Source organism: Lotus japonicus, chromosome 2 (assembly GCF_012489685.1).
Source record: "Lotus japonicus ecotype B-129 chromosome 2, LjGifu_v1.2".
NCBI classification, from domain to species: Eukaryota; Viridiplantae; Streptophyta; class Magnoliopsida; order Fabales; family Fabaceae; genus Lotus; species Lotus japonicus.
This window is the reverse complement of record NC_080042.1, coordinates 53,907,765-53,925,543: the sequence shown is the minus strand read 5'-3', so window position 1 is coordinate 53,925,543 and position 17,779 is coordinate 53,907,765. Positions and strand designations below refer to the sequence as shown.

General features: G+C 35.2%; 1 protein-coding gene across 1 annotated transcript; it reads left to right on the top strand.

Moving 5' to 3' along the window:
- The first annotated feature begins 15,132 nt into the window (after positions 1–15,132).
- Positions 15,133–17,255, top strand: LOC130738349 (protein DETOXIFICATION 49-like). Its single transcript, XM_057590320.1, has 2 exons — positions 15,133–16,973; positions 17,069–17,255. The coding sequence occupies exon 1, from the start codon at positions 15,268–15,270 to the stop codon at positions 16,885–16,887; it is 1,620 nt and encodes a 539-aa protein (XP_057446303.1). The 5' UTR covers positions 15,133–15,267; the 3' UTR covers positions 16,888–16,973; positions 17,069–17,255.
- The last annotated feature ends 524 nt before the right edge of the window (positions 17,256–17,779 follow it).

Genomic DNA, 17,779 nt, shown 5'->3' with positions numbered 1-17,779 from the left:
AAAAAGGGGTAGCACCGAAAGTTTTTCTTGAGATCAGATAACAAATTCCTTCAAAAAAATTAAAAAAGGAAAAAATAAGAGGAAATTAAATAATATGGCCAATATAAGAACTGCCACGAAGACAATGACATTAAAATATATGGGTCAATTAATTTTTTTAATTAAATGAACTATCAGTTAACAGGACAATAATAACATGTTGAGAAGACCAGACTTATTACTAATATGTATGATCGGCTATTTCTGCAAGTGGGTTCGTATTATACCGGGCATGGCCTAAGAGCGTCATGGGGAAAGTATTTCAACTAAAAAAGCAGTGTGGAAACTGAAAAACTTGAGTCGTTGTCAGTTTATTTAAGCATACAAAATGATGTTCTTCACCGGACACCAGTAATATAAAACTAGAAAATAATATGCACACGTTGTCTGAGTAATGACGACCATCGCATTTTCTTTAATTTATGCATGGGTTAATTTATTTTGTTCCTTGTAGCCTAATTTTGACAATATCTACCGTCAATATTACTAATAAAAAAGGCTCCTTTTCTGTGGGCTCCTGCCACACTTTATGGTGGTTCATAAAACTTAGCCTTAAAAGGACTATTCCACTTAATGGTCTTGAATTGCGACCTTCATTTCTTTAGGCAACAACGAATTTTTATATATTTCTACATTTCTTTTAACATCAACGTTACATTGTCCTACAAGTAATTTATTTTTAAGATTAAAATATCAATATCATCAAATGAAACAAAGAGCATAAAGAAGCATCGGCAAATTCAGACCCGGGTCAGGGGTTCAAACTTTTCAAACGAACACATCGATAAAAATATAATTAAAAACATGTAGATAAACATGTTTTCCTTTTTCAACCAACTTCTCCGAAAGTTGTTGGAGTCCTTTCAAAGAGGTAAATGCGTCATTCCTACGCATACTGATAATGTAAGAATCTAGTGCATCACCACACACCAAGCACCACTAAATTAAGTGGAGTGAACTCATTTGGATAAAAACTTGCAAAACACATTTGTCTTATCAAAAGCAAAGAACAAATTAGATGGGTCCAAGGAAGCCAAACAAATGAGCAATTGAGTACTAATCTCACCAAGACGATCATTAAGTTCTTGATGAAGATGAATGTCTATCACGGTATAAAATAACTCAACACGATAATAATCCTCTGTTGTAATGCTATGGATTTGATGTCGTGACTGCCTAGTACTAACAAACACACGTCCTGCAATAAAGATACTAAAACACACACCGACACACGTGTGAGAGAGTGGGGTAAGTGAGTTTGGCTCTTTGGTGCAAATAGGTGCAAAATTTAAACTACTAGTACAATTTAAAATTTTCAGGGGGTTAAAAAAAATTATATAATGGGTAGGTGTAATTTTTTTTTCAGGGTGTTCAAATGAACCCTGTCATCACAGTGTAGATCCGCCACTGTAAAGAAGCTCTTTTACTTTTATCTTCAGCAAATGTAAATAAGTTCGAAAATTGTTGATGTTGTTCCTAATAAATGTCACTTTAAGATTATGTTATCTTAGAAATAGGTTGAGATTGGAATAACTGTGTAGGTCGGCTAAAAAATCAATATAATGATTGGTCAATCAAGTGATTACTCGAGTAAGGAACTATATTCTCCAATGCGGGTTCTTAAGACATTTTAAAAAGCTCTTAGTGATCGATATTGAGAAGTTATGTATAGAATAAGACTACTAAACTAAGGTAACGATTAAAATGAACGAATAAAATTTAAAATAACTCAAAGTAAAAGCTGAAATCTAGATAAGTAAAGTGCAGAAACGAAAAAGGGTTGAAAGGCTATAAACAAAGTAACGTACTGAAAAAGTTAGTTTTGAAAGTGAAATGTCAAAGAGTACGCCAGACATTTTAAGTTTGATTGATTGATGAGTTGTGTTTGTACAAATGAGTCTTCCTCTATTTATAGAGACAAAATTCGGCTAACTTAAAGCAGTTGATAATCTCCTACTACTAACTCATGTTATCATTTCTTAAAAGCACCCATAAAACGTGGAGTGATGGTGTCTTATATATCTCTCATAGTCAGGCTCAAAGGTTTACTTTGAGCTGATCTTCCTTACATCGGTTGGTTCAGTATTTTCACAAGACTATCTCGTTGCTGATTTCCGCGTGTGAAGAGATTCTAGAAGCTTACTAAATATTCCTAGCTTCGTGCCCAAGCTTTGGTATTTTCCTCTTGGCGAAGTGAATACTCCTCCTAGCTCTATTGTCTCACCCTACTGTTTAAATGACTAGTTTTAGGTCTTCGATTGTTCCTTTGACGATTAACTTGCTTCGGCGGCTACCATGTCCAGCCCTTCTACCCCATCATTTTCCGTCAAAGCTTACAACATCACTAAGACAGAGCTCACATTATACTAATCGTCAGTCAGAACTCTCCCTACTAGCCATACTCCATCATTTTCCTTAGCAGTATTAGCTCTTTCCTCATACACCAAGTTAATGATTTCGTGCTCCTCCCGCGGCATAATGAAGCCTTTACTCTCCAAGCCCAGTCGCCAATTAGATGCAAACCAAGGTTAGTATAGGTACCAACACGTGAAACGATTGTCGTTTGGTAATTGGTTCACTTCGGTTTTAATGAACCACTTTAATAGTTCAGTACGGTTCAATTAAATACATTTTGACTTAAATGGACAAAACTACTTGCAGTAAATAGAAAATCTTGAAATAAATAAATAAAAAGGATTTGACCACGACTAAAGAAAATGGCTCTGTCAAAAGAGTTGTGGGGTAACAATAGTCTTACATTAAACTAGGGGAATCACATAAACTGTTGACAATTCAAGTGCGGGAGTTGGAGTCCCACATTGGTTAAGTTTGGGTGAGGATAAGACTTTATAAGAGATGTGACTCATAAACCTAGTGCCTTAAAGTTTTGGATTAAGATGTGGCGTCGATATCTCTTGGTGTCTTGTTGCTCAACCCATGGGCTTCCCTGTCTCCCCAAACAAGTGGTTTCAGAGTCGATGGTTCGTGGTACCATGGTAACGGCTTCTTGTGTCGTGACTCGCATTTGAGGGGGAGATTGTTGAGAATTCAAGTGCGGAGTTGGAGTCTCACATTAGTTAAGAGTGGGTGAGGAGAAGACTTTCTAACAGATGTGACCCATAAACCTAATGCCTTAAGGTTTTGGGTTAAGATGTGACGTCGATATCTTTTGGTGTCCTGCTTTTCGGCCCATAGACTTCTCAGTCTCCCTCAACATAAACCATGTTACGACAAAACCAAGATAGAATTGGGTCGAAACAAACCCTTACATGGCTTTACTAGAATACCCGAGCAGAGCACATGAAGGTAATTTAAACCAATTCAAAAGTATTAAAAATAAAATTAGTTGTGGTTAAAAAAAATTACCTATTAATTTTATAAATAAAGATCAAATAAAATAATTTTTTCTCCTAATACTCTGCTAGTTAATCAACTCCAATAACTTTTTTATAATGATTCATGGGAAATCAAACATGTGACTTTTTGTAGTTTTAAGGAGACAAAGCAGGTAATTAAGAGTGTTGCGGGCAAGGCTGAAGAGTCAAGAGGGTTGGTTGGAGGTTATCTCATAGTGAAGTACAAACAATAAAACACAAAGGTATCTATGGATTGGATGCCTCTGAAGCTGCTACTAAGTTTAACAAACTCTTAAGTATCTTGTCTCATGCTGCCCAGCGATGAAGCAGACAATTGTGGGTTGCATTAAGTAATACATTAATTAAGTTCATAATATCCAAGGACAACCTTTGATGCATAATTCCTTATATATCTATGGTGAACATTGATGTATTCTAATGGGCTCTTGGCTTTTGGTTAGCTTACAAAATTGGGTCATTGTATAAAATCCAAGGACAACCTTTGTCTGGATGTAATCTTGGCCCTTAACACCAGCAACTGACTCTTGTCTACAGAGTACAGTATACTTTTGGTTTATCCTCTCTCTCTCTCTCAATTTGTCTTTTACTTTCTTAATAAGTTAAAACGGTCCCCTTATGAGATTTTCATTTTCTTTCTTCATCTTTTTGTTTTTTGTCATGTTAGTTTGTTATTTTATGAGTATACATGTTATTGTATTGTAATGTTTTATGTCGAATCCTTTAGTAGCGTTTGGTGACGGAACAGAACTGGATAGAACGGAACGGAACGGGACAGAACAGGATGGAACAGGACAATAATGTTCTGTGTGTTGTGTACGTTTGGTAACACCGAGTCAATAGAATAGAACCATGATTTTAATTACATATATAACCCTGCATGTTTAATATTTGATTGATGAAAACAAATTGAACATTTTGCAAAAAAACCGTTTGTTATTGCTTACTTCATGAAATAATCACTTATTTCTTTAAAATAATCACTTATATATTGTTTAAGTTGTTTCAGTATGCAATTGAAAAAAAACAGAAACCTAATTATTTATTTAACTTATTTTAAGGGTGTTTGTTTAGATTAAAAAATATTGGAATTTTTAACTATATTTTTTTTAGAGATTTTGAGAAAAGCATAAGTTGATTCGTGTTTGACTACTCTAATTAAAATTACTTTTTTTTCATCTTCTCTCATCTATCATCATAGATTTTCATTATAAGCTAAAGTAAACACAAAAAGTAATTTTTTTTTATTTTAAAAGTTATTTTTTGATTAAAAAATGATTTTTCCAAAATAAGTTGAATCAAACGCACTATAATTGGCTCGTTTATCATTGCTTACAAAAACTGATTTTACTTTTAAAAAAATAATTGATTTTATTTTAATTAAGTTGATTAGTATTTGACTACTTTAATTAAGATCACTTTTTTTTTATCTCCTCTCATCTATTATCGTAGATTTTCATGATAATCTAAAGTAAACGTTTCAAATGATCTATTTTGCTGAAAGAAACACAAAAAGTGATATTTTGATTAAAAAGTGATTTTTTGATTTTAAAAGTGATTTTTTTCCAAAATAAGTTGAATCAAACGCACTCTAATTGACTCATTTATCATTGCTTACAAAAAGTGATTTTACTTTTGAAAAAATAATTGATTTTATTTTAAGTGATTTTTTTGAAAAAGTAGATTTTCATTAACTTTGTCTACAAATATAATAAGTGCTTTCAATTTTAGAAGTGATTTTAAAATGTTTAGATACATAAAATTTCTAATATAAATTAGGGGTATTTTTAAACTTGCAAAAGTTTTAAGATAGTGTTTCGTTCCGTTCCCTTCCGTTTCACCCTTTTTCAGGGAACCAAAGTGTCCCGTTCCTGAAGCCTTTTGTCATGTTCCGTTCCATCTTAAACACATGACAAACACAGAACGAAACCCATGTGTCCTGTTCCGTTCCCTTCTCACCTATCTACCAAACGCTATCTTTGTGTTTCCTATTTGCTTTATGTAAGTGTTGTTTAACGGCTATCCAAACATTAATCCGAGACTCCTGGGAAAAATTGGTCCCCTTGAGATATGTGTCAATTGGCTGCTTGATCTTGTGATATAAATCTAACGATTTTGGGAATAGCAATTAGTCTCTTTATACTTTTTCTTACACATATTTTTCATAATCAATAATAATCATGTACAAAGCAAGAACATTCACATTCCAATGAAACTAAACTCTCCCAGTGTTGTTATTTTCATATCACCAGAACTCAAACCCAGCAAATCAAAAATCAAACATCGGATATACCACTTAAATTAATCTCTCTTAAATAATCCACTTGTACTTTGGTTGGACATAAAGTCCAAAGAACGATTAAACTAACGGATTTTAATTAACCTTTAAATCTTACTCTTCAAATTCCAAAATGCAAATATATTGCACCTCTTCACTATATTTTTTTTTTTTTTTGAAAGGCCCTCTTATATATGTATTTTAGGCGAGTCACGCTGGACGTTTTAGCGTATCCAAAAGGAAAAGTGTAACATTCACAGCAATTGAGGCATTTTAATAAGTGTATTAAATCAAAGTCCATTCTTTTAAAAATAACTAAATTTCTAAGTTTATTCTCCCCTATAAATTATATATGTTGTTCTCAACAGATCATTTTTATTAGTTAATTAGGAAGAGTTTATATAACACTTATTCTAACCTATAGGATAACAATAAAATTACAAAGTGAAAAAGCATTTATTGAAAGATTATTTATTATATGAAAATTAAAAAAATTTAATAAATATTTCCTTTTCAATTAAAAACTTTCAAATTACATTTTCCGAAAGCGGAAAAAAAAATTAAGAGGGGTAGCTCAGTTGACAGCACAGGCTGATTGTATGGAAGAACTCTCGAGTTCGATCCCCACTAAATCTCAAATCTGACGCAATCCAAGGGGTGATTGAGTACCGAATGTGTATAAAAAAAAAACAAAAAAAGCTTTCCAATTGCACATCATTATTATTCGCACAATGAATTTTAGGTAAAAGTTATGTCCAACGAATCCTAACTCAGCCCTACAGTACAAACAATGATCATGTTAGGGGATGTATCTTATAAGAATGAGGTTTTTATGTGAGAAGATGAGAATAAATCACGACCATTAAATCTGATCATAAACGGTCAAGATTAAAATAAGAGAAAAAGTTTGATGCACCGACGGTGTAAAGTTTTTTTACACCGTCAACCAATCAGATTTCAAGGATGTGAGAAAATCTCTCTTTTCATTTAATTTCTTTAATTGACATGTCACATCCTTGAAATCTGATTGGTTGACGGTGTAAAAAACTTTACACCGTCGGTGCATCAAAATTAAACTCTTAAAATAATTTAATTATCATGTAACTACTAAAAAACGACATGTGTCTTAATGTTTTAATCTTCATCATTCATGATCATATCTAATGGTCGTGATTTATTTTCATGCATGTTCACATAAAAACACCATTCTCATAATATACACCTCTGCCATTTCATTAGTCAAATGTCTCTTTTCTACTCCCTTCGTTTCTATATATAAGTCACAAAATACTTAATTCTCTTAATTTAAGAAAAGTACTACCTCCGTTCTTATTTAACTATCTAGAGAGAGAAGAAACACACATATTAAGGAGTAAATTAATGTTGTTAATTTTCATAAAAGTATTATTTGTTTTCCTATTTTACTCTCGTAAATGTATTTTATCTTTCCTCATTTATTACTCACACAAGGGTATTATTTGGAAAAACATCATTTAATAGGAGCAGATATATATAAGAACAATTTTTTTCTTCAAAGTGTCACTACACCGGAAATAGCCTTTTACAGCGCTTAAAAAAGGCCTTTTACAGCGGTTCCGAACCGCTGTAGATCTCGCCGCTGTAAAAGACTCTACAGCGGTTCGAACCGCTGTAAATGTTCCTTATTACAGCGGTTTATTCAGAATAAACGCTGTAAATACGCACCTACAACAGCGGATATGTAGCTTAACCGCTGTACTTGTCTTACTTTTTACAGCGGTTTTTATGTTTAACCGCTATAATTGAGTGATGTCCATTACAATTTTTTCAGCCCCTGAATTACCCCCTGTTCAGCCATAAGATCAACATTTTTCTAAATTACAGCATATCAACATTCAGCCATATATAGAATCAACATTTCCTAAACTTCAACATATCAATAATTAACCTAAACATGAGAGTTTTTGTCTAGGTATCTAATGTACGTCATTTTTCTAAAATAAGATATCATCAAAAGCTTAAAAATACAATAAGCACTAACATAATTTAAATTCTAATGTATGCTAGAGCATAATAACTCCACTAATCCAAAAATGAATGGCAACCTGAAACAGCATATTTGATTATGTATCTTACTAGACTTCTCTACCAAGTATAATTTAGCATAACTATGCCATTAAGAAATTAAGCAAATGATAAAAATATAATTAATAGGTTACCATTGAGGAACAGGTTATACCTTCCAATAGCATTCAGATTATGCATGATAAGTTCTCAAAAACCTGCATTCCTACAAAAGCACAGTTTGGAAACAAACATAAGTAAATGTCACCAGTCATGACAATAGAAAATGGTGACCTCAAACTTAGAAGGTAATTGTTAGTTGCAAAAATCAATCTCCATTGGCAATTGAAGAGATGAGAAAGGAAAAAAAACAGCTCAATAGTAAATTAATTACAAAGCACTAAATCTTCACCCCCATAGTCCTTGTATTAGGATCCACATATAAAGTTGGCAAGACATTGTATTCTAAGCAACCATGCCCAAACATATATAAACAAAGAGTGAACCCCTAAGAAAAGAAAAGTGACACTGAGACGTCCCTTGTCTACAATACTTACTTAGAAGAGAGAAACAAGATAAGTACCTGTGAGTTAGAGAAGGAAATTGTCTTTTTGGTGTCATTAGCTTTGAAGAATATAAGTTGGAGGTGGAAGAACATTTGCAAGTGTTTTCTGGGGAGCTGGGTAGGTGGATGTTCTGTTAGTTTCTTCGCTTTCTCCTTAGTCTAGTCTAAATGCAATAAAATATAAATTTTGAATCATTTATTGGTTAGAAGACTTAGATTGAAATGTTAATGAGGAATGAAACTTATACCTTTGCTAGCTTGTTGTTTTGCTCCTGCAATGCCCTTTCCCAAACAATTATCTACATTGACTGAACAATAGTAATGAAGTTGGAAAGAAAAAGGATATACCTTGAAACCGTGACACAACAGCAGAAGGCAAGAACCATATCTCAGTGAAGGAATCATATCCAACCAGAAGACAGACCAAGTAAATTGCTCCACACACAACAACCAACACACAACAACCACTGCAGAAGTGGTTAAGCTTAGTTTTATGTAGCAAACAGAAAGAGAGAGAAAAGAGGTAGGAAGAAATTCATAAATGGCACTAGGAAGCACAATATATTTTTTATCACCTAGAAGTTGTATTTTTACCCCCTAGAAAGTGTATTTAATACCATAATTATTGAGATACCAAAGTAATGCTTTTGAGAGGCTTCAGAAATAACTCAAGGTACCTAAGTGGGCAGTAAGAATTACAATAATGACAGCTTATATTCTAGTCTGTGTATGAGGACTCAACTTAAAGATATAGTATAGGGAACTTAGATCGGATAGGAAGTTTCAAGAACTACTGCATCAGTGATTCAGCATGCAATGAATAAGAATCTCTACTACAAACAAATATCATGAATCAATAAACAGATTGCAGAAAATTAATCCTACTTTATTAAACAAAACCAGATAGCAAAACTTACATAAAGTAACTCAAAAGATAGAGTCCTATGCTTTTTTTTTCCCTATAGCATGACTAACAACCTGAATTTAACAGAGAATGATAAAGAAAACAGAGAATGATAAACTTAAGGCATAAACTATTATATTACACCACATAATCAACATGCAAAAGAGATGCCCCCAAGAAGAAAAATAATCAAAATAAACAATAAATGGCATGCAAAAAAGTAACCTGAGGTATCCTCCCTACTGCTCTTGGCATATGCCCAACTCACCTAAATGCCTGACCATATCTGCAAACAAGTCAGAAAAGATCAAAAAATTAGAGCATAGATAGTAAGGATAAGGGCTAGGAAAATAGTATAGGATATGCAATTGCTAAACCAAGAGCCACTGTTAGTCCAAGTGCTAAAGAACAGAGGAATAAAACAGTTAGAATCTGCATCTGCAACAAAAAAATCTAATTCTGTTTACAAGTGACATGTCTAAAATTGCTATAGATTAAACTTGACAGATTGGAGATGCTATGCCAAGTATGTGAAGACCCAGTCATTGTGTCTAGTTTATGAGTTAGAATCTGCACCTGCAACTAAAATTCCTAACACATATGCATGGATTGATTTTTCAAAGTAAATCTTGTTTCACTAAGTGTATACTTTATGCCTCAAAATTCAACTCTAACCAAATGCAACTAGTAATATACTAAATTGAGACAAAATTAAACCAAATTATTACCGTATAAGAGGATACACAACATGACTAAAATTAAGTGAAGTAACAAAGAACCTTTTCACACATCAGTGACTGAACTACCCCATCTAAAGCTTTAGTTTTATATGAATTCTTGATAGTTGGACTAACGTAACTTCTCTCCACATTGAAATCCAAGAAGGAACTAAGAATTACTCGCAATGTAGAGAGAGTCATACTTCATTGGATAAGTGGTTAGCCCACATCCATTTCACTATAGAGATGGTTCACCAAAGCCCACAAACTTCCACATGTTAATCCTCAAGTCCTGAAGCCTGTTCATTTCATATCATACAACCCAACCTTACATAAATTCTTAAGCGAGATTACCATTTCCATTAACACAAAATTGTATTTGAATGACTTTTATAAAACTACCTATCCTTCTGTGTAGACATCTTTTTTAAAACTAAATCAATTAGAAAGGAAACCAAAACCTTAAATCATCCATCTGGTTCTTATCAAGCTTACTATTTTCAGGATTTACTTCAATTCCTTAGTGTCATAAGTATCTTATAGTCAAATACAACCTATATAGACAAATTCTAAGAGTTGAATGTCAACAAATTTATATTCTATAACATTTTTCTTTTCACATGAAACATTTAATTATCTTCTATAAGAAAGTACGCAATTAAAAAGGATTGGAAAATGAAGTTACTGAACTGGAAAACATACCAAACTAGGAATCTTGAGCCACAACACTGCTTATAGTTCCTGGAAAAAATGATGGCAACAGAACGGATTCAAACTCAGGAAAAATTAAAAAATGAAGTGGTTATGGGAGAGTTTTACCAATCAACCAGAGACCACCACTGAATTACGAACCAAAACACCTGAAACTTCGAAGACGAGGAGAAGCGCAGTGAGTTTAATGTTTGGAGAGTATTTAAGCAAGAGAGAGATCGAGAAGAGGACAAACACCTTGAGTTGGAGGTTGCTTGAGTTGATTCAATGGCGGAGGTGGCGAAGATCGCTGGAGTCCAGGCGGCGAGGACAAGAGCAACGCCAGCGGCGAGGACGAGAGCAACATCGGCGGCGAGGACAAGAGTAACATCGAAGGCGAGGACTGGAGCCATATCGATGGGCTTCTGATTAGGGTTTCTAAGAGAAAGGTTACAATTGAGAAATGAGAGAAAGGTTGAAGAAGGGTAATGGTTAGGTCGAGGTTCAGGGAGTAAAAGAGGATAAGAAGTCATACAATTTTTTGAGGTACCCGGGTTCGAATCCCATATGAAACACTTTTTAATATTCACGATCTATTATTAACAGCGGTTAGTAGATACACGCTGTAAATAGTGGAACCCAATTATTTACAGCGGTTTAAAACTTAACCCCTATAAAAGCCTATTATCCGCTCCGCGTTTTTGTGTTTACAGCGGTTGCATAATTAACCGCTGTTAATAGTTAACGATTTTACAGCGGTTTACTCTTTAAGCGCTATAAAATCCTATTATCCGCTCCGTGTTTTTGTTTTTACAGCGGCTGCTAGGTGAACCGCTCTAATAGGGGCGCTGTAAAAGCCCTTTTCTGGTGTAGTGTGTACAGTTAATATGGAATGAAGGTAGTAATTATTTGCTATAAATTTGTAATGGAAAGTATTGACTTTCCTATATTACCCTACGCCCGGTCCTATTTATAAGAGGTAAAGAAAACTATGACACACAACTTAAGAAAAGAAGTTAAAGTAGTTAAATGCAATGAACTTGTTATAAATTAATGTTAAACTTTCAAAATTACCTTTATCATATTACCAGTAAGTGGCATATGAAAGTGTAAATAGTCTTGATGAGAATGATGAGACTTAAGAGAGACTATAATTAATAAGCTGCAAAATATACTAGTTTCAAAAAGTAATTCATAAGACACAAGTTTTTTTTAGAAAGCAAAAGACAAGAATATTTATTGAATTATCCGAATTACTTCGAGATTTCTATTTTGTCGTTTCTAATAAAAAATTATTTATTGACTTCCTATCTAAATTTGCAGGTAGTAGCAGGTCAAATTTCGATATCTAGTTTATATATATATATATATATATATATATATATATATATTCATAGTTGAGACTTGAGTTAAAAAAATACAAGAGGGAAAGGATGATTAGAGCGAACAAAAGCTAATAAACTCTCAAAATGAAACAACCCCAAAGGAAACAAAATCTAAAGAGACCCAAAGCAACACCTATCCAAATCAAAAAACCCAAAACAATACGATAAGCCCAAGAAAAGTTAACAAAAATACAAGCCTCCCACCTCAAGCCACCTAATCAAATTTACTACAACCTCCGAGAGCTAATATTAGTTGCATTGCCTTGAATGGAAACTTGACCAGGGCAATCGAAAGACAAACCAAGTCGAATCCCTAAGGCCAACACCACTCTTGCCCGTGTTATAACTTCCGCAGGTCCCTTGGAGCTCTGAGAATCAAAAACCACCAATTGATTATCCAAAGTACCCATAACAATATCCCCGAGGTCAAGAGATGAGGGAACCTCAAGCTCTACGGATAGAGGCAGGTTCTTTCCTTTTCTTGGACGCCCACGGGGGCGAGCAACCTTCACAATAGGGCACCTTCCATTAATCACCCCTTCTCCTGGATCAATGACAGCAGAACATGAAGAAACTCCACTAAGAGATATTTTTGGGCGACCCCGGTGTTTAGGAAGCCGCAAAGTCCCTTCATCACCACCAAAAGAATCTTGTCCAAAACCCTCACAGGGCACTGGGTTAGAGCACTCAGTAGAAGAGGAAGTAATAGCACGACCAGCAAAGGGAGAAAATTCGTTTGTCGAGTGACAAAGACTGCTGAAACCAATCCCACAGGGAAGGAATCTCCAATTTCTAGGAACGGTCAAGGCCAGTAGATAAGAGCTTCACCAAGGAAAGCCTCTGCTGATCGGAGCAAAGAAGGACAACAAGAGGGTGCACGTGGGCTAACCAACGTTTAGAAATAAGAAGGTCAACGTGGAAGGGAGCTGCTACCTCATGATTAACTTGATTCCCCGAAGGACCACCATGAGCTAAAACCTGGCGGCAAAGCCCCGTCTCACCGCATAACCTGTCTTTGATAACCTGGGCTTCACCACCCTCTAGCCTAGTCTCAAACCGCCACTCTGGGAATAGGGCATCCACTGAGAGCCTATTGAACCTCCAAGAAGCAGAGAACATACACTCATCTTCTAAAGCTAGAACCTCCTTTCGATTCACTCCCACCTTCCCTGCAACAACATCACGCCACGAGAAACCGCCACTATTTATCTTTCCCAATCGCGAAACAAAGGGAACCTTCATCTGATTAAGACCCAAGCTAGCTGAGGCTTTGTTCAATGCCTTTGAAGTGCTCCACTGAGGGAACCTAGCCACCGACACCGATATATGGACGCCGCCGAGCTTTGTCCCGTTGAGCTGAGTCACCACCGCCTCTACTAGAGCCCTGGATAAGAAGTGAACAAAACCAAACCTAAACCTCCTTCCCGCCTTCCGATTTCGCTGCACAAAGAGCTTCCCAAACCTCCCAACCTTAGCGAACAGTGCTCTGATTTGGGTATAGCCCACCAAGTCTGAAATTCCATCTATGAACAGAGAGAAGCACCCAGATTGATGTGACCCCTTCGTCCACGCTGCTTTCCCCTCGACCCCTCAGCTTCGTCATCCTTAGCGGTCGTCTCCTCCTGAGATAACCCATAAAAAAAACCAAGCTCAATTTAAAAAAAAAAAAACCAAGATCAACACCTCATTTGTTTCTTATAAATAGGATCAGAGATAATACTTTAAAATTTCATCAACTCTTTCATATTAAGTATGAGGTTAATTTTTTTAAAAAATTATTTAATGCTTCAAAGATATTCCATATAGACTTATATTTAGAATCAATTTTTTTTTTTTAAAAAGTGAATTATAAAAAAAACAGAGGAAATAGTATGAGACATTAATTACATAATAAAGAAGGTATGCAATTATTCATTTTCAAATATCCTGATTATGGTCGCCATAATATACCTCTGATTCATGGAGCAATTATCTCTAATGTGTGTCACACTTAATCTGTATTTATTGCTTGATGTATTTTCTCCATTGTAGCACAATTAGTCGACCAATATAAAATTGTGATATCTTTTTAACAAATGACTTTAATCATTCTTTACAAATACTTTCTCTATTCCATAAATTTATTGTTTTGAACCTTCTTTCAATATTTTAAAATGTTTGTTGTTTTAGAAAGTTAGTGCATTTTTTACTTATTTTTACCACTTACACTCCCATTTAATACATGTTCTCTCACTTATCATCTTTCATATTATTCTGTACCTATCAAAAAAAAAAACCACAACTATTCTCTATTAATTACATTCTTTTTTATTTAAGTATAATTTAACAGTTGCATATCATACTAGTAAAATTAAATAAGGGCAATTTAGTCAAATTATACTATCAGTAACTTCTTTTTTACTTTTTGTGGCACAACCTTAAATTACAAACTTTATGAGAAGGAGGGAGTAACTTTTATAAGATTTGAATTTGTATTATTATCTTTACAGAAAGTCTCATTTATGTACGATCAGACTAATAGCATCTTCAATGTTAGTTCTTAGATTTTAGTTCTTAACATTATTTATGTGGGCCCGTACTGCTACATGTACTTAAGCAACTATTTGCAAATTTTGCTCCAACCATGAGTTCTTAGTTTTTAGTTCTTAGCACTATTCATCCGGTACCACAATACCATTATATTAATATTTTTTATTTCCGTATATTTTTTATTTAAATTTAAATGTTAATTCAATACCTAAATTAAATGAAATAGAGCGAAAAATTTAATTTTTATGCTAAGAACTCAAAAAGTAAAACTTTTTACATAAGAACCTAGTTCTTAGTTTAAGAACTAAGAATTCCATGTCATCCTCTCGAGTGATTAACTCAAAAATAAGAATTAAGAACCTTACATTAGAGATGCTCTAACACCCAATTGTTCAATGTAATCCTCATCTAAATCGAAATATACAATTAAACCCCAAAAACAAGAACCGATATCATCGTCAATAATATATTCTTGATGTGCATAAATGATGAAATCAATCCCAAGACTACTGCTCTTACCAAAGTGCCTCCGAGTCAGCAGATTCAAAGTCTATTCTCTCCCACCAAAAAGACTCCCTTAACAAGTTCCCTATAAAAACCCCACACACAATCCCTTACAAACCCCCTCTTCCTCATTCTTCAACTCTCTCTCTCTCTCTCTCTCTCTCTCTCTCTCTCTCTCTCTGTTCCCCTCTCTCTGTTCAAACACATTTTTTCTCCCTTCACAAAAACACAAAGGAAATGTGTCATCCAAGTTCTCAAGATGTCACCTGCAAATGCAATTCAAGTCCCGATTCTCCAATCCCAATCAAGAAAACAGAGCAACCAAATTCTATTTCCAATGTGCTCACCAACCCGTTAATCTCCAAACCCACCACAACCAAAAACAACAAAAGTAAAACCCACCATGATTTCCCAGAAGCCTTCAAGGAAGTGGTTTCCATTTCCAAGATCGCCTTCCCAATGATCCTCACCGGCCTCCTCCTCTACTGCCGCTCCATGATCTCCATGCTCTTCCTCGGCCGCCTCGGGGACCTGGCCTTAGCCGGCGGCTCTCTCGCCGTCGGCTTCGCCAACATCACCGGCTACTCCATCCTCTCCGGCCTCGCCGTCGGAATGGAACCCATTTGTGGCCAGGCCTTTGGTGCCAAAAAGTTCACCACTCTTGGCCTCTGCCTACAAAGAACCATTCTTCTACTCCTCTTTACCTCTATCCCCATTTCACTTCTCTGGCTTTACATGAAGCAAATTCTTCTGTTTTGTAACCAGGATGAAGCCATAGCCACACAAGCACAATCATATCTTCTATACTCCATTCCTGACCTCATAGCTCAATCCTTTCTCCACCCATTACGAATTTACCTCAGAACTCAATCCATTACTCTGCCTCTCACTCTCTGTGCCACACTTTCCATAATTCTGCACATACCCATCAATTTTTTCCTTGTTTCTCACCTCAATTTAGGAATCAAGGGTGTTGCGCTTAGTGGGGTGTGGACAAATTTCAACCTTGTTGCTTCTTTGATCATCTACATCGTTTTCTCTGGCACACACAAGAAAACATGGGGTGGTTTCTCCTTTGAATGCTTCACAAATTGGAAAATCCTCCTCAATTTGGCAATTCCAAGCTGCATTTCGGTTTGCCTAGAATGGTGGTGGTATGAGATCATGATTTTGCTATGCGGGTTGCTTATAAACCCGAAAGCCACGGTCGCGTCCATGGGAATCTTGATTCAAACAACTTCCCTGCTCTACATTTTCCCTTCTTCCCTCAGCTTCAGCGTGTCGACTCGAGTCGGGAACAAGCTCGGGGCGCAGAAGCCGGCGAAGGGGAGGCTCTCTGCAATTGTAGGCCTCTCTTGCAGCTTCCTATCTGGTTTTTTAGCTCTCATTTTTGCTCTCATGGTGAGAAACATTTGGGCCAGCATGTTCACACAGGACAAAGAGATCATAGCATTAACATCAATGGTGTTACCTATTATTGGGCTATGTGAGCTTGGAAACTGTCCTCAGACAACAGGGTGTGGTGTGTTGAGAGGAACTGCAAGGCCTAAAGATGGTGCTAATATCAATTTGGGGTGTTTCTACCTTGTGGGAATGCCTGTGTCTATTTGGTTAGCTTTCTTTGCTGGGTATGATTTTCAAGGGCTTTGGCTTGGGCTTCTTGCTGCTCAGGGTTCTTGTGCAGTGACCATGTTGGTTGTTCTTGTTAGGACAGATTGGGAATTTGAGGCTGAGAGAGCAATGAAATTAACAGGATCAAGTGTTGGTGTTGATGAAGAGAAGCCACTCAAAACTGAAATAAAGGAAGATTCTTTGTTATTAGCTGATTCAGATGAAGATGAACATTGCTGTATTTAATTAGAGAAAAATGAAAACTGAAAAAGAAAGATTGGAGACAGAGAAACGGACAGAGAGTGGGATAAAAATATTTCAGGGAGTTGCAGGTAGAGACAGAGGATAACTTTTTTATTTGAAGATTTTTAGATGAAAATATCACATGGAGCATGCCTCCTCTAAGGGCTTCAATTGCATTTTGCAGAGCATGCCAAGGCAAGGAGGAGTAACCATTATTTCTCTCTAAGGGCTTCAATTGCATTTTGCAGAGCATGCCAAGGCAAGGAGGAGTAACCATTATTTCTCTAATGTAATTTTATTTTTCAACATTTTTTCCAGCTTTACTCAGAAGAAGAGACACTCATTTCATAAATTCTTTCTTTTGATTCTTATGTTTTTTCCTTTTTCCCTTGCTTGTGTTCCTAAAGAGGCCCTTCTAAAGCTACAGGCAGATTACATAAGCTTAATCTACATATTGATTAGCATTTGTCACAATTAATTAAGTTGAAAGTAAATTGATTTATGTCGGTAGATATTTATGAAAATGTAATTTTAATTAGGTAATATTACGAAATACACTTATAAAATATCTGAGTTGACTATGAGATTGATTTTATTTTACCAAAATTGATTCTGGGTTTCCAATGAGAATCCAAATACACTTTCTCTGTTTTGAAGTTTTATTTTGACAAACTGGGAGAATAATAGAAAAGGGGAGGGAGATAGACAAATTATCTATGAGAAAAAAACTAAATTGAAACCTGATTTTGTTAATTAGTGAAATTGACTTTATGATTTTGGAGATTCTATTCATTCACAACATAATAATATTAGTTTAAATAGTCCATATTTGATCCACCTTAAATAATGTATTGAATTAGAGTTGTTAGTTTTGGAAAAAAGGTCTTCACTGTGA